This window comes from Neomonachus schauinslandi, chromosome 11 (genome assembly GCF_002201575.2).
Source record: "Neomonachus schauinslandi chromosome 11, ASM220157v2, whole genome shotgun sequence".
NCBI classification, from domain to species: Eukaryota; Metazoa; Chordata; class Mammalia; order Carnivora; family Phocidae; genus Neomonachus; species Neomonachus schauinslandi.
Window position 1 is genome coordinate 49,576,610 of NC_058413.1, and position 24,767 is coordinate 49,601,376.

Genomic DNA, 24,767 nt, shown 5'->3' on the forward strand with positions numbered 1-24,767 from the left:
ATATATATATATATATATATATATATATATATATATATATATATATAAGTTGTTCTCTCTTAAAATTTTGGGATACAGTTTCTTCTAACAGATCAAAATATACCCTAAATCTCTAGTGTATGGCTTTGTTCTAGTCGCCTGCCTGATCACATTCTCTCCCCCTCTCTTTTTTAAAATCCTCTTCTTTCTTTTTTCAACCAACTTCTTATCAATTCCTTTTATAAAATCTTTTATAACTTTCATCTTTACAGTCATATTCCATCCCTTCATCATATTGACCCTTATTTTTGTACATATATAAGTTTTTCTTTCTTTACAATTTTGGGCGGCACTTTCTTCTAACAGACCAAAATATGCCCAAAATCTAGTGTGTGGCACTGATCTATGCACCAGCCTGATCATATTTGATCATATTCTATTTTTGTTTTGTTTTGTTTTTGTTTGTTTTTATCTTTTTCTTTTTTTTTTCTTTTTTCTTTCTTTCCCTTTCTTTTCCCCCGGCTTCAGGTCTTTTCTGATTTGTTTAGAGTATATTTTCTGGGGACGTTGTTACCCCGTTAGCATTTTGTTCTCTCTTTCATCTATTCTCCTCTGGACAAAATGACAAGACAGAAAAAGTCACCTCAACAAAAAGAACAAGAGGCAGTACCGACTGCCAGGGACCTAATCAATATGGACATTAGTAAGATGTCAGAACTAGAGTTCAGAATGATGATTTTAAAGATACTAGCTGGGCTTGAAAAAGGCATGGAAGTTATTAGAGAAACCCTTTCTGGAGAAGTAAAAGAACTAAAATCTAACCAGGTAGAAATCAAAAAGGCTATTAATGAGGTGCAATCAAATATGGGGGCACTAACTGCTAGGATCAATGAGGCAGAAGAGAGAATTAGTGATATAGAAGACCAAATGATGGAAAATAAAGAAGCTGAGAAAAAGAGAGAGAAACAACTACTGGATCACGAGGGCAGAATTCGAGAGTAAGTGATACCATAAGACGAACCATTAGAATAATTGGAATCCCAGAAGAAGAAGAAAGAGAGAGAGGGACAGAAGGTATATTGGAGCAAATTATAGCAGAGAACTTCCCTCATTTGGGGAAGGAAACAGGCATCAAAATCCAGGAGGCACAGAGAACCCCCCTGAAAATCAATAAAAATAGGTCAACACCCTGACATCTAATAGTAAAACTTACGAGTCTCAGAGACAAAGAAAAAATCCCGAAAGCAGCTCAGGACAAGAGATCTGTAACCTACAATGGTAGAAACATTAGATTGGCAACAGACCTATCCACAGAGACCTGGCAGGCCAGAAAGGACTGGCATGATATCTTCAGAGCACTAAATGAGAAAAATATGCAGCCAAGAATACTATATCCAGCTAGGCTGTCATTGAAAATAGAAGGAGAGATAAAAAGCTTCCAGGACAAACAAAAACTGAAAGAACTTGCAAACACAAAACTAGACCTACAAGAAATATTGAAAGGGGTCCTCTAAGCAAAGAGAGAGCCTAAAAGTAACATAGACAAGAAAGGAACACAGACAATATACAGTAACAGTCCCCTTACAGGCCATACAAAGGCACTAAATTCCTATCTTTCAATAGTTACCCTGAATGTAAATGGGCTAAATGCCCCAATCAAAAGACACAGGCTATCAGATTGGATTAAAAAACAAGACCCATCGATATGCTGTCTGCAAGAGACTCATTTTAGACCCAAAGACACCCCCAGATTGAAAGTGAGGGGGTGAAAAACCATTTACCATGCTAATGGACACCAAAAGAAAGCTGGGGTGGCAATCCTTATATCAGACAAACTAGATTTTAAACCAAAGACTGTAATAAGAGATGAGGAAGGATGCTATATCCTACTTAAAGGGTCTATCCAACAAGAAGATCTAACAATTGTAAATATCTATGCCCCTAACATGGGAGCAGCCAATTATATAAGGCAATTAATAACAAAAGCAAAGAAACACATCGACAACAATACAATAATAGTGGGGGACTTTAACACTCCCCTCACTGAAATGGACAGATCACCTAAGCAAAAGATCAACAAGGAAATAAAGACTTTAAATGACACACCGGACCAAATGGACATCGCAGATATATTCAGAACATTCCATCCCAAGGCAACAGAATACACATTCTTCTCTAGTGCCCATGGAACATTCTCCAGAATAGATCACATCTTAGGTCACAAATCAGGTCTCAACAGGTACCAAAAGAATGGAATCATTCCCTGCCAATTTTCAGACCACAATGCTTTGAAACTAGAACTCAATCACAAGAGGAAAGTCAGAAAGAACTCAAATACATGGAGGCTAAAGAGCATCCTACTGAAGAATGAATGGGTCAACCAGGAAATTAAAGAAGAATTAAAAAAATTCATGGAAACCAATGAAAAAACACACTGTTCAAAATCTTTGGGATGCAGCAAAGGCAGTCCTAAGAGGAAAGTATATAGCAATACAAGCCTTTCTCAAGAAACAAGAAAGGTCTCAAATACACAACCTAACCCTACACCTAAAGGAGCTGGAGAAAGAACAGCAAATAAAGCCTAAACCCAGCAGGAGAAAAGAAATAATAAAGAACATAGCAGAAATCAATGAAATAGAAACCAAAAGAATAGTAGGAAAGATCAACGAAACTAGGAGCTGGTTCTTTGAAAGAATTAACAAGATGGATAAACCCCTGGCCAGACTTAACAAAAAGAAAAGAGAAATGACCCAAATCAACAAAATCATGCATGAAAGAGGATAGATCACAACAAACACCAAAGAAATACAAACAATTATAAGAATATATTATGAGCAACTATATGCCAGCAAACTAGGTAATCTGGAAGAAATGGATGCATTCCTAGAGATGTACCAATGACCAAAACTGAACCAGGAAGAAATAGAAAACCTGACCAGACCTATAACCACTAAGGAAATTGAAGCAGTCATCAAAAATCTCCCAACAAACAAAAGCCCAGGGCCAGATGGCTTCCCAGGGGAATTCTACCAAACATTTAAAGAAGAATTAATACCTATTCTTCTGAAACTGTTCCAAAGGTAATTGACTCTTTATCACCTATGATAACCTGGCTCACCACTGAGGATGCACACATGATTTTTAAATACATGTTGCAAAATGAAAGAATATCAAGGAGAAATTAATAAATCTATAGTTAAAAGAGGGGCTTTTTAACATATATCTCTCAGAAACTGAAAGATAAAGTGGATAAGAAAAGTTATCACAGGGGAAGAGAGGAAAAAATGAAACAAGACAAAACCAGAGAGGGAGACAAACCATAAGAGACTCTTAATCTCCGGAAACAAACTGAGGGTTGCTGGAGGGGAGAGGGGTGGAGGGATGGGGTAACTGGGTGATGGACATTGGGGAGGGCATGTGTTGTAATGAACACTGGGTATTATATAAGACTGAAGAATCACAGACCTCTACCCCTGAAACAAATAATACCCAGTTTAAAAAAAATTTTTTTTAAAAGTTACTGTGGCTGTAGAATATTTGCATAAAACAATGAATGAACTTGGTCTAATATAATTTTCTTAGACTGGATTCCCCACAAATTTGGGGAAATGTGATTTATTGAAGGCATGGTCTTCAGGAAACAAGCCTCTAAGGGAGAGCAGGAAGCAAAACAGGAAAAGGGAAATTGCCAAGCAAGAGCTCAGCTAAGGCTGTTCTTGGTCTGATGTGGTGAGAGAGGTGGCCTTGAAATGAAGACCCTATTGTAGAGCTGTCCCATGATGAAATAAGGAACCAAAAAGAAGGCAGAGGAACTGTGACATAGGAAAGGGAATAAGGAGAAGTGACCACTAAATGCAATGCAGGATTCTGGACTGGATCCTGAAACAAGAAAAAAAACAGAAATAAAGGACATTCTTGGAATAACTTGCAAATTTTTAATAAGGACTGTGAGTTAGATAAAAATTGTATCAAAGTGAAATTTCCTAATTTTTGATAATTATACTAGAATTATGGAAGAAAGTGCCCTTGTTCTTAAGAGAAACACATTGGCATATTTAAGGGTAAATGAATTTAATATCTGCAACTTAAACCTTTCAAATGGTTGAGGAAAATAATGTATACATACATAGAGGAAGAATAGGCATGAATGATAAAGGAGACAAATGAACTATCTGGGTAAAAGGTAGATGAGAATTTATTATACTATCCTTGCAACTCTCCTAATAAATCTGAACTTATATAAAAATAAAAAGTTATACAAGAAAGAAAGAAAATGGGTTTATCCCATTAATGCAAAAGTGGTCTAACACCGACAGTTCACCATATTAGATTAAAGGAGAAAAATTCCCATAATCATTTAAATAGAAGCAGAAAATAAATCACTGGACAAATTTCAACATTCATTCATGATAAAACCTCTTAGCAAACTAAGAATTGATGGAAATATCCTTAAAAATTGATAAAGGTTATCTACCAAATGCTTACATTTTTATATCATTATTTATTTAATGTTTCAAATTTTAGTTATTTAGTAATGCTACAATTTAATGGGCAGCTTTTATTGGGCACAGAGTACAAACTTGGTTCTGTAACAATTCAGTTACCAGGTGGGATGATGACCAATCCTCTCCTTCCCCTACATCACCCCCAACTTCTGGGGTGACTGCCAACAGGGACAAGTTCCATTCCATCCCACACAACAGCATAGAAAGTGGCTCTACATGTTGCCTTTGCTTGTCTTTTCACTCTGTGGTGCTTTTTAAAAAGTTAATTGTAGTATAGATAAATGTCTTGGTTTTTTTATGGTTTATATTTTTTATATTTTGTTTAAGAAACCTTGAGATAATAAAAATGTTACACTGTCTTCTGGAAGCTTTTTGGATTTTCTTTTCACACTTATGTCTTTTATCCATCATGAACTAATTTTTGTATAGGGTACAGCAACTATTAGAAAACAGTAACATTTTAGGGCGCCTGGGTGGCTCAGTCATTAAGTGTCTGCCTTCAGCTCAGGTCATGATCTCAGGGTCCTGGGATGGATCCCTGCATGGGGCTCTCTGCTTGGCGGAGAGCCTGTTTCTCCCTCTCCCACTCCCCCTGCTTGTGTTCCCTCTCTCGCTGTGTCTCTCTCTGTCAAATAAATAAATAAAGTCTTTAAAAAAATTTTTTAGAAAACAATAACATTTTAAAATACCATTTATAATAGCAACAAAAAAATATCAAATATCTAGTAATAAATCTAATGAAATATATTCAAGACCTCTACAGGAAACCTATAAAACCTTAGTAGGAGAAATTAAAGAAATCAAAATAAATGAAGAGATCCATGTTTATGAATTAGAAAGTGAAATATTATTAAGATATCAATGCTCCTTCAAACTGATTTACAAATTTAAAGCAAGCCAATAAAAAAATCCCAGTAAAATTATTTTGTGGAAATTAACAAGCTGATTCTAAACCTTATATGGAAATTCAAAGAACCTAGCATAGGTTGTATAATAAATGTATAATAAAAAACTTGGGGCGCCTGGGTGGCTCAGTCGGTTAAGCGACTGCCTTCGGCTCAGGTCATGATCCCGGAGTCCCGGGATCAAGTCCCACATCGGGCTCCCGGCTCAGCGGGGAGCCTGCTTCTCCCTCTGACCCTATCCCCTCTCATGCTGTTTCTCTCTCTCTCTCAAATAAATAAATAAAATCTTAAAAAAAAAAAAAACTTGTATAACAAAAAGTTATAGGACTTATAATACCAGATATCAAGACATACCATAAAACTACTATAATTAAGATGGTGTAACACTGACAAAAAGACACTTGCAACGATGTGGATGGAACTAGAATGTATTATGCTAAGCGAAATAAGTCAGTCAGAGAAAGACAAATACCATTTGATTTCACCCATATGTGGACTTTAAGAAACAAAATAGATACACATAGGGGAAGGGAAGGAAAAATAAAATAAAATGAAAACAGGGAGGGAGGCAAACTATAAAACACTCTTAACTATAGGAAACAAACTGAGGGTTGCTAGAGGGGAGATGGGTGGGGGGATGGGGTAACTGGGTGATGGGCATTAAGTAGGGCACTTGATGTAATGAGCACTGTAATATTATATGCAACAGATGAATCGCTAAATTCTACCCCTGAAACTAATAATACAGTTTATGTTAACTAAATTGAACTTAACTAAAATTTTTTTTAAAAAACAGATAAATAGACTAATGGGACAGAAGAGAGTCCAGAAACAGACCCACACGTATAGTCATCTGATTTAAGAAAAAGACACCACTGTAATTAAGTGGGGAAAAGATGTTTTTTTTTTCAATAAATAGGAAAAATAAAACTTGACTCTTACCGCACACCATACATAAAAATTAATCTGAAATGTCTCATAGACCTAAATATGAAAGAAAAAGTAATAAAAGTTCTAGAAGAAAACTGGAAAATATCTACATGACTTTGGGATAGGCAAAGTTTTCTTAAACCAGGACTCAAAAGGCACCAACCAGAAAAGATTGATAAAATGAACTTCAAGAAAATTAAGAACTGTTAATCAAAAGACACGATTAAAATAAAATAGTAAAAATGGTAAAATTTTACCCATTAAAATAGCAAAAGAGTAAGCCACAGAGTGGGAGAAAATATCTATAATACATATATTTGATATAGGACTCATATCTAGAATATATAAAGAACTCCTACATATTAATAGGAAAAAAAACAGATGACCCAGTTAAAAATGAGCAAGAGAGTAAGACATTTCACAGAAGAGGATACCAAAACAGCCAATAAACATATGAAAAGATGCTCAACAACCTTGGTGATCATAAAAACACAAATTAAAATGATAATGAGATACCACTGTATACCAGTTTGGCTAAAATTAAAAACCCTGACAATACAAGTGTTGGTGAGAACATAGGGCAACTGGAAATCTCCTACATTGCTAGGGTAATATAAACCTGGTACAACCACTCTAGAAAACTGTTTGGCACTGCAAAATATACATATACCCTATTCCAGCAATTTCACTCCTAGAACATATACTCCAAACAAATGAGTGTTTATATCCACCAAAAGACTTGTACAAGAATGTCCATATCAGGGGCGCCTGGGTGGCTCAGTCGTTGAGCATCTGCCTTCCGCTCGGGTCGTGATCCTGAGGTCCTGGGATCGAGCCCCACATCTGGCTCCCTGCTTGGCCGGGAAGCCTGCTTCTCCCTTTCCCACTCCCCCGCTTGTGTTCTCTCTCTAGCTGTCTCTCTGTCTCTGTCAAGTAAATAAATAAAATCTTAAAAAAAAAAATAATGTTCATATCAGTATTATTCATAATAGCAAAAACTGGAACAAACTCAAATGTCCATCAATAGGAGAATAAATAAATTGTGGTACATTCAGAGAGGGAAATACTACATAGCATACAAAAAAGTGAACCATCACTACTTAGAAGATTATGGATAAATCTCACTAACATTATGTTGAGTGGGAAAAAAAAGGCCAGCCATGCTGATTCCATTTATATGAAATTCAAAACCAGACTAAATAAATCTATGGTGACAAAGACCAGAGTATTGGTTACCTTTGTGGGGGTACTGACAGGAGAGGTACGAGGGAGCTTGCTGAGATATTGGAAATGTTCTATATCTCGATCTGGGTGGTGGTTACATGGATGTATATATATGCAAATATTTCAACAAACTGCACAGTTAAAATTTGTTTACTGCATATAAATTATACCTCAATTAACAAAATAAACTACTGACTGTTAAAAAATTATAACGAGTTTTGTGACATTAAAACAAAAGTGGGATTTAGGAACTAGGAGGTAGAGAAAGGCCGTAGAAGAGCTCGCCCCCACCTTCTGCCCTGTTTAGCTCAGTGCAATGGCAGGTCCAGCTGTTACTGTCTGGAGGCTAAAGGAGCCACAAGGAGCCTCTTCTACATTATTTCTCATGTTCACAAAATCTGGGTGGGTCCCCTCTCTCGGAACTAGATGATCCCTGCAGATGGTGATCAGCCAGACAACTGTGTAAATATCCAGCCCTACCTGACAGACAACAAATGATAGCGACAGAAACGAACACACAGCAGGGCCTCCAGGAACCCTAGGCAGGGGGCATGTACTACAGATGCAAAGTAGGCATAATTAGGAAGGACGCCATCACTGGATGCTTCTACCAGCCACAGTGGCCTGCCAAAGGTTCAAATAGGTTCAAAGATAAGCCCAGCAGCATAAAAGATCCAGATTCCAACTTTCAAATTCCCTAATGCCCTCAGCACAAACAACTGAAGAAAAAGTATTGTTATGTTTCTTCTCCTCCCTGCTCAAGGCCACGACCAACCCTTAGGGAAAAGGTTGAGTCCAAGCCTCTGCCCATCTATAATCGATCCATCCACCCCACAACAGAGACCGCTGTTGCTGCGCAGGACCCTGGCTGCGAGCCAACTGCAGCATCCAGGCCACACAGGGGATCCCAGAAGAAGCTTAAGCCAAGAGGACACTGGAACTCTGGCAAGCTCACCTTGGAGAAAAGGGTCACAATAAGCTGGAGCGTCTTACCAGTTGCAGGATGAATGTGCAGAGGTGCAGGCAGCGACTGAGCAGCCTCAGAGCCTTGTGGTTCTCCTTGGCTAGAGCCCGCTGCAAGTCCAGCAGCTCGTAGCATCGATCCGACTCTTGGGGGAGCCAGGATACAGAGCGCAGCTCCTGCAAAAGCCTGGGATCAAGGGCGAAGCTCATCAGAGCCGGCATCTCAGCCTTCTTTCCTTGAAAACCTTTGACCTCTTTCTAGCCCAGCTCACCTCAGAATAAGCAAAGGTCAGGAAGGGTTATAATATTCCTAGTGACCTCCAGTGACAGCTTCCTCTTGGAGAGCTCTTTGGAAGAATTCAAGCTGAGGAAGTTGCTGGCTGGGGAATTCTTTGGGAAAGGCCTGGGGTATGTGCAAATGTTAATACCAAGTGACCTTTCTGCTAGGAGAGGGTCAAATGATCCCAAAGTCTGACTTAGAAGGAGAGACTACACAGGCTTCTTCCTTGGAATAGAGGAAGCTAAGGGCCCTAAAAGTTTAGGTGGACAGATGAGTTTTAGGATTAAAGGTGGTGAACCTCCAACTTCTCCATGGGCTATCCCTGAGAAAATCAGCCTCTGTTATCCACTACCACCCCACCCTCTCCGAGAACTCTACATCTCTAAAAATACCTGAAGAAGACGAAAGACCCCAAATAAGCAGAGGATGATCATAATGGGTGTCATTTTATTCAGTACCTATTAAGAGGCATTTAACATGGTATTTTATATTTACAATCTCACTTTATTCTCACCATAGCTGTGTAGTAGAAATCTTCATCCCTAGTTTTCATATCAGGAAATGAGGCTCAAAGAGCAAAATCCCTTGCTAGTATTCAGGATTTAAATTCAGATCTGTCCAGCCTCCAAGCCCTCATGCCTTTAATTATACCATGATGATTAGGCTAGACTGGAGGATCCCTAGAGCAAAGGTTGCAAACTGGTAGGCTGTGGGTCAAGTTCAGATTGAAAATGTTTTCATATGTTCCACCAAGAGTTGTCCAACCCACTGTTTTAGTAAAAATTTGAGTTAACTAGGTAAAATTAAAGCACTTTAAAACAAAATGCATATTTCCAGGAAATCCTGAAAAAAAAAAATAAGGCAGCTGGCAAGCTGTACCCATATTCCCAGTGGTAACAGTCAGCTGGAATTGAGTAGTGACTGTCCTACTTACATGTAGCCTCCAGATTGCATTCCCCACAGTCCCTAATGTACTGCACCCAACCCACTGCATTTCTTCCAGAGCTCCCGCACAGGCCCCATAGACATTTGAGTTTGCATCTTCTGTCAGAGAAGATAATTAGAAGTGGCTGAGGAGCGTAGGAAAAGTAAAAAAAAAAGTACCGAAAATAGGAATAACTAAGTCCCCCACCCCCCCCAAAAAAGAATCCAAAGATACCATGGAAAAAGTAGAGACTTTGGATTCACACACTGAAGGTATATCCCCAGATCCAATAGTTAATAATTGTATGATCTGGGGCAAGTTGATGTGGGGAATACACAGTTACAAGAAGATATGCTCAGAATACATTATTCAGAAAAAAAAAAACAAACCTGGTTACTTAACAATATGTCAAGTATGACCACATTTGTATATAGGTGATAGAAAAAAAGACTAGAAGGATTTGCAACGAAATGTCTGTCGTGGTTAGTTATGTGTGGTTAAGATTAAAGATTTTTTTTCCTTCATGCTTTTTTGTGTTTTCCAAAACTTCTACAAGGAACACGTTAATACTTTTTGTCAAAATAATTTTAAAACATCCATTGGCAGTGCGTTTTGAAGACCCTACCTGCTAATATGCAGAAGCCCAGCTCCAAAGTGGGGCACAGCCAAGAGCAGGTGCTTCCCGAGGAAAGTCCGGCACCGGTGGAGCCTCTGTAACGTCACGTTCCTCTTCCAACTACAGATCAGAGGGCAGTGACATGCTATTGCTCCCTGCAGCCCTTGTCCCCAAACCCCATACCAGCACCACCTACCGGGTCAAGGCCTTGTATAAGAGGCAATATTTGAAGAATGGAATGGACTGGAGCTGCTGCCAGAGGACAGAGTGGCGGTGCCAGGTGCCCAGCGTCATTGTCTCACTGCCCTCCACAGGATGCACATGCAGGATCCCAAAGGGAGAGAAGATGTAGTGCTCAGGGTTCACCTTCTTTGGTGGCACCACCATCAGGCTATAGGGCCTTTAAAAAAAGAGCTCTGATCAGCAGGAGCCCTGGGAACTTGTGCAGGCTTTGGGAAGGGACCAATGAAGAGAGAGCAGAAGCACGGAGGCAGGGATGAAGGCAGAGGAGAGTTGCAAGAGGGGAAAGAGAGCAGAATGATGTTCAAACTAAAAAAAGGAAACAGATTTTTTTTTAAAGATTTTATTTATTTATTTGAGAGAGAGAGCGTGCGTGCAAGAGAGAGAGCGCGAACAGGGGGAGAGGCAGAGGGAGTAGCATACTCCCCGCCAAGCAGGGAGCCTGGTACTGGGGTCATGACCTGAGCCAAAGGCAGCCGCTTAACCGACTGAGGTTAAATATTTAAATATTTAAATATTTGTTTGAGGAAACAAATATTATTAAGAATAAATGGAAGCCAGGGGTACTGGATGGCACAGTCAGTTAAGCGCCCGATTCTTGGTTTCAGCTCAGGTCGTGATCTCCGGGTCGTGACACTGAGCCCCAGTGTTAAGCTGTAGTGTGGGCTTCTTGCTCAGTGTAGTCGGCTTGAGTTTCTCTCTCCCTCTGCCCCAGCCCCTGCGCACTCACACACGTGTGTGTGCTTTCTCTTCCTCTCTCTCTCTCTCTCAAATAAATAAATCTTAAAAAAAAAAAAAAAAGAATAAATGGAAGCCAAAGATAGAGGAGAAAAAAGAAAAAGGCACCTAGCCAGTTCTAAGGCTTTCGTATCTCCAGATCCAGATACTTTACATCTTATCAAATCTAAGATGCCATCAGTTGTAAGCTGCAGCATTCTTTTTTAATGAAACAGTAAAATTTAAAATGCTGCCAACGTGATACTCCACCAATTTGTAAGATGCATCACAATTTCAGGGATGTTAAAATGTGAGAAAAAGTACATCTTAGAAATGATAAAATATGTGTATCTCTAGGTACTGAAATAACACACAGAGATCATTAGGGGGTGCTCTTTGGAGTAAATGAGAATGAGGAAAAGCAGGGGGTGACTAGAAGGCTAGACACACACAAATCAAGAGGAAAACTGCACCCTAGAGAACCAGACAAGTGCCTCCAGAGCCATCTTAAAATCCTACTAAGTTCTCTTACTTCGGCACAATGCACCTACATCCCACACTAAGTGGCATTTATATGCAGCTATACAATAGTATCTAGTTGCAGGAGACTAGTTAGCATAATGCTATGTTTGGGCACATTCAATAAAGCAAATTTATCCATTTTTATTTTGCAGTTTTATTTTCATAACTTGGAACCAATAATATTTTTAAGTATTAAGTATATTTTATTTTTTTATTTTTATTTTTATTTTTTTTTAAAGATTTTTATTTATTCACAAGAGACAGACAGAGAGAGGCAGAGGGAGAAGCAGGCTCCCTGCTGAGCAGGGAGCCCGATGCGGGACTCGATCCCAGGACCCTGGGATCATGACCTGAGCCGAAGGCAGACGCTTAACCATCTGAGCCACCCAGGCGCCCAAGTATTAAGTATATTTTAGAGCCCTTTAAAAGCTATTATGTCTCAGGTCCTATGCCTATAATGCCTAAGAGATAAAATGGCCCTCCTCTATCTCTTCTCTCAACTTTCTAGAATACATTATTAAGCAAATGACTTAAGAGAATTTAGATAGAGAGGTGCCTGGGTGGCTCACTCAGTTAAGCGTCCGACTGTTGATTTCGACTCAGGTCATGATCTCACTCAGGGTTGTGAGATTGAGCCCTGCGTCGGGCTCCCAGCTTTGCGGGGAGTCTGCCTGAGGATTCTCTCCCTTTCCCTTTGCCTATCGCCCGGCTCATGCTCTCTCGTGCACTCTCTCTCTCAAAATAAATAAATAAAATCTTAAAAAAAAAAAAGAGCGTTTAGATAGATACCAGAATGAACTCACTAAATCAAGTCATATAAAAGCTTTGTTTCCTTTCTGACAAAGTGACTAGATTTTCCCAAGTACCCTTTCCCCCAAACTATTTCTTCTGAAGTAAAGAGGAGTTAGAACTTTGTCCAAGGTAGTTAAGGGAAAAATATAGGACTTAAAACCAAATCTACCTGACTCAAGCCACCCCTCTTAACCACTGGGCTTCTTAGATTCCCACAGGATAGCCTCCTATCCCAACTGATCCCAGGCTCTCCCAAGGGATCCTTCCCCTATGACCTTTCTAATGAACACTACTCCTTCTTTTTTCCTTTTTTAAAGTTGCTTTTTTCCTCTTCTTCTCATTTATGATTTTATAGAGTTTAGTTAAACCATTTATCAAGTTTCCCTTCTGTCCAAGCACTGTGTTGGAAATGAGGACAGAGAAATAACTACTACATAATCCTTGCCCTCAAAGGGCTCAGATCAGTTAGAGTATTAAGCGATGCTAGAGACTATTCACCTGCTTCCAAAACATTGCAAACTCTATGCCTTAATGAAACACAGCAAGTTCTATACTGAACTCATCATTTACTGCCTCTAAATCTGTTCCTACTCTGGATCATTCATTCATTTATTCATTCAACAAATGTTATTGGGTCTCTACTCTATGCCAAACTGTTCTAAACTCAGGATACATTGTTAAACACAACAAACAAAAATCCCTGCTCTGATGATAAATATAATAAATGAGAGGGGAAGAAAAGCAGAGGCAAAGGAGGTTGGCAGTGCCAGGGGAGGGTGGAGGGTGAAGATGGGACAGTTGAGCAAAGGCTCTAAGGAAGTAAAGGAATAAATTCCTTTCTGAGTATGAATCAACATCTAGGAAAAATACCAATATAACATTGAATCTTAAATATATTACAATTAAAAATGTAATAAAAAAATCTAGGGCAAATACAAGAAAAATTGGGCAAATTCAAACACATTGAAAAAAACCCTGACACTCGACAAATAAACAAAACGAAACAATAAATGCCAAGGTTCTGCTTTTACTGATGGTACAACTAGAAATTTGGAACTAACACCCTCCCTTGAGAACAACTAGAAAAAGGCAAAATAAGTGAATAAAATATGAAAATCATCTGTATGAACACAACAGAGAACTCGAAGCTAAATGCCCTGGGCTCTGGGTTGGGACCCTGGTGACATTATAGGTTGAAGCAGAAAACACATCCCTCCTGGGTGTGGGCCCCAAGCTGCAGCCTCTGATCTTTGGCTGTCTGTGCCTGTGCAAAGCTCAACTCCTCTTCTCAGTCTTTCAGGAACAGATAGTAAAACTGACACACAATTGCTGATACTGGAATCGACAGGCATCTCTGTTTGGGGAAAAGCACCACCAAATGCTAAAGACACTTCACTGGGTTTCCTTCTTTGGCAGATGTTGGTCCTATAATTATCCACTGCCTTTTTAGTTCTCTTGCTCATGGTTTCTTGTCTCTCTATGTGTCTAATTATCTTTGATGGTGCTGCTTCTCTGATTATGATGGAGCTGATAGTTTCAAGTTCTAAGCTTGTAATTTTCTCTTGTGTAAGCTCTCTGCCACAGCCAGTAAGCACCCCATCCCACATTGACACCATTACTACCATTACCTCCAGTCGGTCAAGTGTGGTGGCACCTGGGTATCAGTAGGTAGTTCATCACATTCAGCCACAAGTGATAATTTAATTAGTCTTGATGTCACTACATGTCATGGATTCCTAGTATCCTATATCCCATTAGCACAGAGTTCAGTACTGTTCAAGGTCAAGGACATTCAGAAATCAATCTCAGAATTCCATATCTGAGGTTTATTTCCTTTCATGAGATCAGTAAGGGTCCAATCAGGAAAACAGAAACCAAACTCGGCATTTCAACAAAGTGAATTTAACAGACAGCATTTTTTTTTTTTAATGTGTTGAAGAAATGAAAAGCAAAAAGGGAACACTGAGATAGCACAGATACAATAACCACAGGAATTGATGCCAACTCTAGAACTAGAGGAACAAAGGGAAGGAACTGGATTCTCAGAAGCTCTGGGCCTGGAGGAGGGGCTTGTGGAGTTGGGACCTGGATTTCTAAGGAGATGCTGCTGGGCTCCTACTGGTACCGAAGGAGTTTGGAGGAGGGGCCGTGCAGTCAAGATGCAGAACTCTGATGGGAAGGTGCCCCCCAGCTCAGAATCATGAAGAAGCTAATTCAGAAGTGCCTACTGTCGCCAGGGTGAAGGACCGGTACTGACAGAAAGAGCAAGCGAGGGAAAGAGAAAGACCCTTCTCTTATCTTGCTGTCCAGTCTCCTTCTAGCACCCTCTATTAATCAAACCTAACAGGTGGTCAGCTGAAAAAGGAGGAATAAAGTTTGCAGAGTCTCAGCCCCAGTATCTCGAAGCAGGGAGAGGAGAGGAAAGTTAGAGCCAAAAGACAATTGCTTAACAACTGGCACAATGCCCTCAGTGAAAATATGTTAATGAACTGATTAATGAATGCATGGATAATACGGATCAGTAGGGCTACATAAACTCAGGAGAAAGAGAGCAGTGTATGCAGGAAATAAGGCTTTCTGGGAGGATATATGATGTACGACTTAAAAGCATGGACTTCTGAGTTAAGACAGTCCTAGGTTTGTCTGTTTCTACCACTTACTTTGTGACAAGTTACTTAACCTCTTTATGCATCAGGGCACTCATCTCATATATGGAAATAATAATAGCACCTACCTGGTAGGTGAAGGTTAAGTAACACATCATGTGTTTATTATTATTAGCACAATGCCTGGAAAAACTTAATTAATGGTAATTGTTGTTATTTCTGGGAAGAGATGGGACTTGAATCAGGCTTTAAAAAATATGTAAACTTTAGAGCTAATAGAAGAAAATGAAAGCCTCCTGAGTCATGTGGAAGGAGGAGAGACTTGTTTTTATAGCCCCAGGGATAAAACTAGGACCAGAAGGTAGAAGTTAGAAGAAAGCAGATTTTGGTTCAGTCTAAGGAAGGGGATACCCTGGCAAACTCAAAGCTTTGTCTCACTGTAAAGATTCAAACACCTGACTCCTGTATTGGAGTTGGGAGAGACAACCATTAAATTCCCTTCTGAGGCTATGACCACATGTTTCTATCCTCTTAGGACAGAATAAAGAAGACAGAACCAAAAGTAGAAGAGGACGACTAAAACCAAAGGTTGTGAGAGCAAAGGGGAGCAAAGCAGAGGTGCAGAATGGAAAGGAGGAGGCTGAGAAGCGAAGAGGGAGGGAAACTGGAAGACAGAGGAGAGGCAGCTAGAGAGGAGGAAGGACAGGAGACAGCATGGGCGGAAACCAGGGAGTGGCCAGAGTAGAAGGGGTCAGGACACACCTCTTACCTAAAGTACCGGCTGGGAGCTACATTGAGATAGAGGAAGTGGATCTTCTTCAGGTATCTCTCTGTCTTCAGAATGGTCTTCACCTGGCTACCCAGGAGGGAAGTCTGAGGTGAGAAGCTAGTGCTTCTCTTCTGGAAGGTCTCCTTACCAGGAACTTCTGAATCAAGCTGAGGCCTATACAATAAAAAATCAGGAGAAAAGAAACCAAGCAGGAGGTCGGGTTGGCACTGTTAGCCAGTGAAAGGAGAAGCTAGATCAGGTGCCTAGGAGGGCATGATGTGGTCTTGCCAGAGCCTGTCTACCACCTATACCCACAGTACTCACATACTGAGCAAATATAGTCAAACAGCTATATTCACACAGACCTATGTATGAACAACCCCTCCCTTTCTGATACATGAATAACCATTCTGGACTTAATGTGATTACTATGAAGTCAGTATTACAGAATACTGAATAAAAGTAATAGGAATACTTTGTTTTCCCAACTCATCACCTTGCAAGCCCACAGTCCTGGATTTCTCCTCCATAGGAACCTTCCTAAGGTTCTAGATCTATCTTTGCCCCCATTATGCCTGCTTTCCAACTCTGCATGATCTCTTTGCCTGTGACTCTTGCTCTTCCCCTATCACCACCCAACTTCTAGTTTCACAGCCTTTCCTTTCCAGTCAGGATCCAGTGGTGCATCCTTCGTCCCCCTCAAGCCTGCACTGGTGCTCTCAATCTTCTCACCTTTCCAGAACACCAGCCAACAAAATTGATATGAAAATTAATTATCCAAGACACCAAAAACTAATCACCTGGACTAATAATTCTGGTTGGAGTGACCTCAGAGCACGAGCCAAACAAACAAAAAATCTGAATAATTAAACTTAGACTTAATCTGTCAAGTATACTAACGTCATTAATTGACCCAAACCTAGATAAACAGAACAAGGTACCCCAGGGATAACAGTGCAATCCTATTCTAAAATTCGTATCAACAATAGGGTTTGTAACTTTGATGTTGGATCAGGACATCTTAATGGTGTAACAGTTTAAAGTTTCATTTCCTCAACAATTAAAGTCCTACATGATCTAAATTGGTTCAGAAGATTGCAGAACCAGGAATATCAGCTCCTCTGTGGATTTCTGGTATCTAATCTCAACTATGGGCTCACTCTGCTCTGATATCTTCATACAAGTCCTCAGGCGGCTCTCTCTTTCAGACTCTTCAGCTGCTATTCCACAGGCCTCCACCTACCCCTATGCCCAGACCTGCCAGGCCCCCGTCCCATCCCCTTCTCTGCCTCCTTCTCTGCCCAGAGAAAACTGGGGCTCTCAGCCATGAACTAACTTCCTCTAGTTCAGCTGCCTTCCCACACATTTATCTGCACAGACTCCCATCCTAATCCCCTCCTAATCAACTTGAGAGGAAGCAATGTCCTTTCTTCTCTGCAAGACTAATTCCTCCATTTGTGCTATGGATCCCTGATTGTCTCTTCGTGATGTATCTTCAGGCTCTTCCTTTTCTTACCATTAGCCTATATTTACTCATTCACTGTACAGATAGTTATTAAGTGCCCACTGCTCAAGCACTGCCTGAAGGGCTATGAACATCTCTCCATCTTTTTTTTTAAGAGTCCTATCCAGACACTTTTATTTCCCTCTGTCCTATTATTTCTCTCTCCCTTTCAAACCAAGCTTCATGAAAGAATAGTAAAATGTGATTTCTACTTTCTCATCTCCCATTTGCTCCTGAATGCACTAAAATCTGGCTTCCTCCTCACAAAACTCCCCTGAAATAAATCACTCTCACCAACTTCCTCCTTGTTACTAAAACCAGTGAATATTTTTCAGATTTTTCTTACTTGCCTCAGTAGCATTTAATTCTACTAACTGCTTCCTCCTCATTGAAACTCTCCTCTTATTTCCCCCCATAACCTGCAAGATATTTTGTTAATAACTCCAATCTAAACCCAAACCCCTCTGATGTGCTTTCCCCTACCTGTATACACACACACACACACACACACACACACACAGAGGAACAGCCAGGAGAAAGGCAGTATTCTCTGATTTTTTAGCACTTATCACAATTTGTAATTATATTTTACTGGTATCAACTTATTTAATACCTACTCTCCTAACTGTAAAACTCCAAAGAAAGAGATTTGAGTCTGTTTTGTTCACTTCTGTATCTCCAGCATCTAGCAGTTCCTGATACATTTTGGATATCCAATAATACTTATTGAATGAATGGATGCCTAGGGCAACAGGCCTGGAGAACTTCATGCAAATTAAGTCACATTAGCTAGGCCTCAGGGGTTTATCACCAGGTTCAATGAGAAGGCATAGAACTTGACCCCTTCCCAACATCTCAGCCCATTCTCACTTCCATTACATTTCCCAGGAAAGGAAACCTACTCAGAGCACAGGGCAGGTCTTTGAAAAAGGAAGAGTCTCCTGGGGGTACTGAAGACATAAATTGTTGGCACTGGCCCCTTCCATCAGGGCCCCAGGAGCCTATCTATCTGTCCACCATATGGCTCTAAGTTTTTAGGAAAAACTTTGACCCAGCCATAAACTTACAGCAAAAACTGAGGAAGCCAACCTAGAGTAAAGGTAAAGCTACTATTCTTCCCACACAGTGAATATGTCCTAGACAAGCTGCAAAGCACTTAGAAAATCAGGCCAGAGGATGGGGGGAAATTCTTAGACTAGAGTTAGAGAACTCTCAGAAGAGGAGGTCTCTGTAGGTACTGTGAAATCCTGAAAGAAGCAATGAGAACCAGATGGGGGGTGGGGGGAACAATCAGCACTCAAGGGGCCAGGATACCCACACCGGCAGGGCAGGAAGAGACTCTGGAAAGGTCAGAATGAAAGTCCCATTTGGCAGTGCTGCCAACTCTGATCTGCTCTGGGGCTGGCTGAGCTCACATAGACATGAGTGGGAAGGTCCCTCAGACATGCACTCACCTAGGAACACCCTGAGGGAAGGACCTGTACCCAACATCCAGCACCCAGCCCTGGGTAGGCCCAGAGGCGAGGCTCAGGGATTATGAATGAGTAAGAAAAAGAACTAAGGAAGCTTCTAGCACCATCTGAGAAAGAATGGACACTCTGGAAACTCAAGCTGTTTTCTGAAGCTTTGGCTTCCTTATAGCTGACTCTTGATTTTCATGAATTTCTGCATTGCCCAATGGAGATGAACAGTAAGACCACTCAATTTATTTGCAGACAAAAAGGAAGAGAGAAGCAGCTTCGACCAGCATGGCTTGGGGTCAGGCTAATGCCTAAAATCAATAGCGATCTGGCTCTAGACATCCAAGTGACCCTAGAGGAACCCATAAACTAGCTTCTTTTTCTCGTCCGCTCAAAGCCCCAGTCTGGGTCCCTCACTTACTTAGTCTCTGTTCTTCCAACAGGTTCCTCCACTGCGTTGTCAGTGCTCCTGCATTCATACTGTATGGGGATGTCTGTCGCCAGTGCCAAGGGCAGGAGGCTAAGGCCATCTAGCCACCAGGCCTCTCTCAGGGCCACCTGAGCACCAACAATACCCAGGCTGTGCTGTAGCTCAGGCAGTGTCAATGGTCGCAGCCATGTAGCCAACTCCTCCCCTACTTGCTGCCCACCCCACCGGGCCTGCACAAAAGGGCAGGCTGGGCGTGGGGGCCCATGATGGAACTTCTGCTTCTGGGGACAGCACTCAATATGGGAGGCACCCTCTAACAAAGAGGTATCTGGGGGGAAGGCCTGCTCAATGGCATCTAGCAGGTCCAGCTGGAACTGGGATTGGACCCAAGGGGCCCAGTGGGACAGCTGCTCCAGGAAGGGCAGCAGATCAAGGCGACCAACAAGCAGTGCACGATATGGAGGCAGCAGATGCAGCACGGCATGCAGGTAGTGCCAAGCTGCGGGGCTGCCGTCCTGCAGCACAGCTGAGAACAGAGTTTGGAGCTCCGCCACCAGGAGCTCCAGCACCGTGGGCTGCTGTGACTGGCTCACTGCCTTCAGGAACTTCCTCTGCTGCCTCTGATGGTCCTGGGGCTGCTCTTCTGCTTCTGGAACACAGACGGAGTGCTGGGATTCACGGTCTTCAGATGCCGCGTCTTCAGGAGATGGACCTGCCTTCCGCTCTGAGACCAAGAGGAGCTGGGCATTCAACTGCTGTCGAACTGACCTCGCCCACTGTTCAGGCTCTGATTGCCAGTTCCAGGCTCCTGGCTGCTGGGTCTCACCTGCTTGGCCCAGCCCAGGAGAGGAGCAAGAGAAGGGGCCTTAGGCTCTGGGCCAGGGATGGTCAGGGTCTAAGGTGCTGGGGGAAGGGGAAAGAGTTAGGACAGGGAAATGGATGGAGCTGCAGGCAGAGCCAGAACAGCAGAAGACAACTCTCCCTACGGCTTCCCCAAAGTCTCTGGTAAGAAGCAGGCCCAAAACAGGCAGGGGCCCTCTTTGCACAAGAGTTCCTTCCCACCACCCAGGGTACAGTTCCCCTCACCTGGCCTAAGGGGTACAGGAAGCAATGGAAGGGAAGAGAGACTGATGTGCTGGTGAGGTTCCATCCCAATTGCCTGTTGGAGAAATTGGTGAACTGGGACTTGGGTCCCAAGCACAGGCTCACGCTACTCACAGCTGCCCACACAGAGAGACTGGCACACACAGGAGTGATCACTTGCAGAGGCAAACTGACACACCGGTAGAGGGCTCACTCAGAGAACCGTGGTAACAGCAAGGAACCGTCACTGGGAGTGGAGCCTGGCAATGGCCTGAAGGGGAGAGACAGGTCGTCACTCAAGAGGCCGCAAAACCCCAGTCCCATCTGCCCATGGGCTGTCGGGGGCTGTTGAGGGCAGAAAGCACAGAGCACTACTTGGTCGGGATGAGGTTGGGGGGATTGTGGAGAGGAAAAAGTGGCAAAGGACCAAGCGCGGAGGAGGAGGAGGAAGGGTAGGAGGAACGGAAGGAGGAAAGGGAGGAGGAAGAAAGGGAAGAGGAGGAGAGGGGGAAAGGAGTGGGGAGGTCCATGGGAGTGCGGGAGGAGGGGATCTTCCTGGGGGCAGTGGAGAGGGTGGTCTAGGGGCAAAGGGCAGCGGATTGCAAGCTGTGGCCTGACCCGCAGCTCCATCCCTTTCCAGCTGTTAAACGGTTACACGGTCCCAAGAGGCCTGAGCCCCCAGCCCAGAACGCCGGCGGAACAGCCGAGGAGCCGGAAAGGGGAGGGGTCGGCGTCCGTGTTGGGCCAGGGTCGCATAAGGGCGGGGCGAAGGGCTAGAAGGAAGGCAGGAAAGGGCTGCCTTCGGCCCAGGTCTAACCAGCTGGCTGCCCATATACCTTGGGAATAGGCGATCAGCCTGGCTGGGTATGAAAACGAATGACGCGGTTGATCTGGTGAAGTAGCAACCCTGAGGGAATCGTGGGAAGGTGTAATCCGTGTGCCTATTTAACCATTCACTGAGCGTCTAAGCTAGCGCCAGGTACCAAAAAGCTATGTCTTTGGGACCCTACCCGAACACCATCCATATATCCACCAACCCCACCTCACCGACCCCCTCAAGAAAACCCATAATAAGACAAAATCTTTGATCATAGCAAGCCCAAAATCGAGGGTGGGAAGTTCTGAATGATGAAAGAAAGAGAGCGAGGGAGAGAAAGAGGAAGGAAGGAAGGAAGGAAGGAAGGAAGGAAGGAAGGGAGAAGGGAGGGAGGGAGGGAGGGAGTAAGGAAGGAAGGAAGGAAGGAAAGGGAAAGAGGGAGAAAAAAAAGAAAAGAACGAAGAAAGAGAGAAAGGGAAAGAAAGAAATTCAGCATATGATAGAGTCCCATCTCTGTTTTGCAATCCAGATTTGTACATCCATCTGCTTAGTTACTGGCTCTACTTAGATATCTGATAAAGATCTCAAACTTAAAATCTTAAAATGTCCAAACCAGCCTCCTAACTACCACCCCTCTCCCAAGGGCAAAAGAAACCTGCTCTTTTCACTGCCTTCCCCAAAATGACGTCCATTTTTTCCGGTTACTTGGGTCAAAACCTTGGAGTCACCTTTGATTTTTCCCTCTCCCTCCCTCCCTTCCCACTTCACTCTACATCCCTTGTTGACTCCTTTAGCAAATTCTGTTGGCTATAGCTTCAAAATCTATCCAGAATCCAACTATTTCTCACCACCTTAAGTGCTACAACCTTAGCCTATGTCACTCTCTCTTCTCACCTGGATTATTCCAGAGCCTTCTTAATGGGACTCCCTCCTTCCACCCTTGCCCCTACTATCTGTTCTTTCCAGAGCAGCCAGTGACCCTTTTCAAATACAGGCAGCTCGTCACTCCTCTGCTCAAACAAAACTCACTAATGCCTTATCATCTCATTCCCTCAGGTGAAAGCCAAAGCCCCAGATGGTCTCCAAGTTGCTATGTGATCAGCTGCCTATTACCTTTGGGACCTTCTCTTTCTACTCTCTCATTATTCACTCCAATTGAGATGTGCTTGGATCACACCAAGCATGCTCCCACCCCAGAGCATATGTACATATGTACATCTCTACTGTGTACCAATTAGGACATGTACAAGTTTTCTGTGCTTGTGTAACAAATTACCATAAACTAAGCAGCTTAAAGACAAACACCCATTTAGTATGTCACAGTTCTGTAGATCGATGTCCAGCATGGCTTGGCTGGGTTCTCTGCTCAGGGTATCATAAACCTGAAATCAAGATGTTGGCTGGGTTGAGTTCTCATCTGGAGGCTCTGGGGAGAAATCCCCTTCCAAGCTCATTCTTGTTGACAGGATTCAGATCATTGCAGTTGTAGGACTAGGTCCTGGTTTCCTTCCTGGCCATCAGCTGGGGGCCATGCTCAGGTCCTAGAAGCTACCCACCTTCCTTGCCTTATGGCCCATTCATCTTCAGGCCAGCAACAGTGCCTCAACCCCTTCTCAAGCTTGGAATCTTTCTGCATCCAGCCAGAGAAATCTCCCTGCTTTTAAAAAGTGCATGTGGTTAGGTCAGACCCACCCAGATAATATCCCTTTCTTATAGTCAGGTATGCCATATAATATAAGCTGATCACATAAGTAAAATCTATCATACTCATAGTCCTAGGGATTATGTGGGATGTGCACACAGGGAGTGAGAAATTCAGGACCATCTTGAAATTCTGCCTACCACATATGTTGTAATAACAAAAGGATCCCAAAATACAGTGGTTTGAACCTGATAGAAGTTCTTTTTTCCTCTTACATAACTGTCCAAGTAGAAATGCTTGAGGGCTAATACAGCAGCCTTTTAGTTGTGCTGCCTTCTCCAAGGAAGTTCTGTATCTTCAACGTCCAGGCAGGCTAGGTCTGCTAGGTCCCATCCCAGTCAGTGGAGGAAAGACGGGGAGGCACAGCCTTACTCTTAAGGGCATAATCTGGCAATGCACACATTATTCTATCACACGTACACACCTAGTTGAAAGGAAAGCTGCAAAATCTAATCTTTATTTTCAGTGGCCATGTGGCCAGATAAAAGTAAGGGGTTCTATTAGTAAAGGAAGAAGGGAACAATGGATACTGAGGGACAACTAGAGGCTTATACCACAGTGAACACTCTTCTTCCAGATGTCCACAAGCCTTATTCCCTCATTTCAAGTCTCTGCTCAAAGATACCTCATAAATGACTTCTCTGACTACCCAGCATAAAATAACAACTGTTCCCACCTTCCTCATCCTTCCTATCCTGCATTATTTTTCTCCACAGCATTTAATGCCATCTCATATAAATCTTTATTTGCTTATTGTCTATTTCCCCTGACTAGAAACAAGCTCCATGGTGGCAGAGATTCTGATTGCTCTCTGCTCTATCCCCAACCCCTAGTGCTGGCACCAAGAGTAGGTAATTAGAAAATATTTGTGGAACAAATGCATAAATGTATAGCAATCTTCATTGATGAGAAAGGGGATCACCTCTGGAGTCAGACTGTCTGGATTAAAAACCTGACTCCACCACTCACTAGTTGTAGGGTATTTTGCCTCAGTTTCTTTCTTTCTTTCTTCTTTCTTCCTTTTCTTTTCCTTTCTTTCTTTCCTTCTTTTTCTTTCTTTCTTTCCTTCTTTCCTTTCTTTCTTTCTTTTTGTAAAATGAAAGTAATAGTATCTACCTTGCAGGGTTGCTGTAGGATTAAATGAGTTAATGCCTGTAAAATGCTTAGAATAGAGCCTGGTCAATAATAAACACTTGATATAGTTGATATGTGTAAGCTATGTGTTTTTGCTGTTTGTGGCACCCTACCAAATGCTGTTTACATAAAGGTGAACAAGTGCTCAGTGAATAGTAGTGCTCAGTGAGGGCAGGAATAAGGGCAGCCCTTTCTGGAAAGGGCAAAGAGTCACAGCAGGTCTTGAAGTTTATGGCCTTAAAACAACGGTTCTCTAGACAGACAAGGACAGAAGGGAATCTGTTCAGTAGCCTCTACTGAACCCTCAAACCACTTAAAAATTGAATTATATTTTTTGCGTCAGTCCACTCTTCCATTCTGCGCAAATACTATTTCAAACCTGTACTCTCTCATCTTCCATTTTTTTGTTTTACTCTCCAATGATAACTTCACTTCAACTCCTATTAAAAAAAATTAGAGGAAACAGAAACAAGAGGATACACACACAATATATAGATAGGTAAGTAGGTAGATAGATAGATTTATTTTAAAGAACTGGCTCACATGATTGTGGGGGCTAGCAAGTCCAAAATCTGTAGGATAGGTTGCTAGAAACTCAGGCAGGAATTAATGCTGCAGTCTTGAGGCAGAATTTCTTCTTTGAGAAATCTCACTTTCTGCTCTT

At 42.2% G+C, this 24,767-nt stretch overlaps 1 protein-coding gene across 1 annotated transcript in view; it reads right to left on the minus strand.

The window, feature by feature from the left end:
- Positions 1 to 24,767, minus strand: part of DNHD1 (dynein heavy chain domain 1) — an 86,690-nt gene that overhangs the window by 59,165 nt on the left and 2,758 nt on the right. The window contains exons 2-6 of the mRNA XM_044919764.1: positions 19,359 to 20,193; positions 15,974 to 16,147; positions 10,524 to 10,727; positions 10,337 to 10,447; positions 8,537 to 8,693 (exon numbers count right to left, since the gene is read on the minus strand). Coding sequence (XP_044775699.1) covers positions 8,537 to 8,693; positions 10,337 to 10,447; positions 10,524 to 10,727; positions 15,974 to 16,147; positions 19,359 to 20,193 — 1,481 coding nt within the window. The remainder of the gene's footprint in view (positions 1 to 8,536; positions 8,694 to 10,336; positions 10,448 to 10,523; positions 10,728 to 15,973; positions 16,148 to 19,358; positions 20,194 to 24,767) is intronic.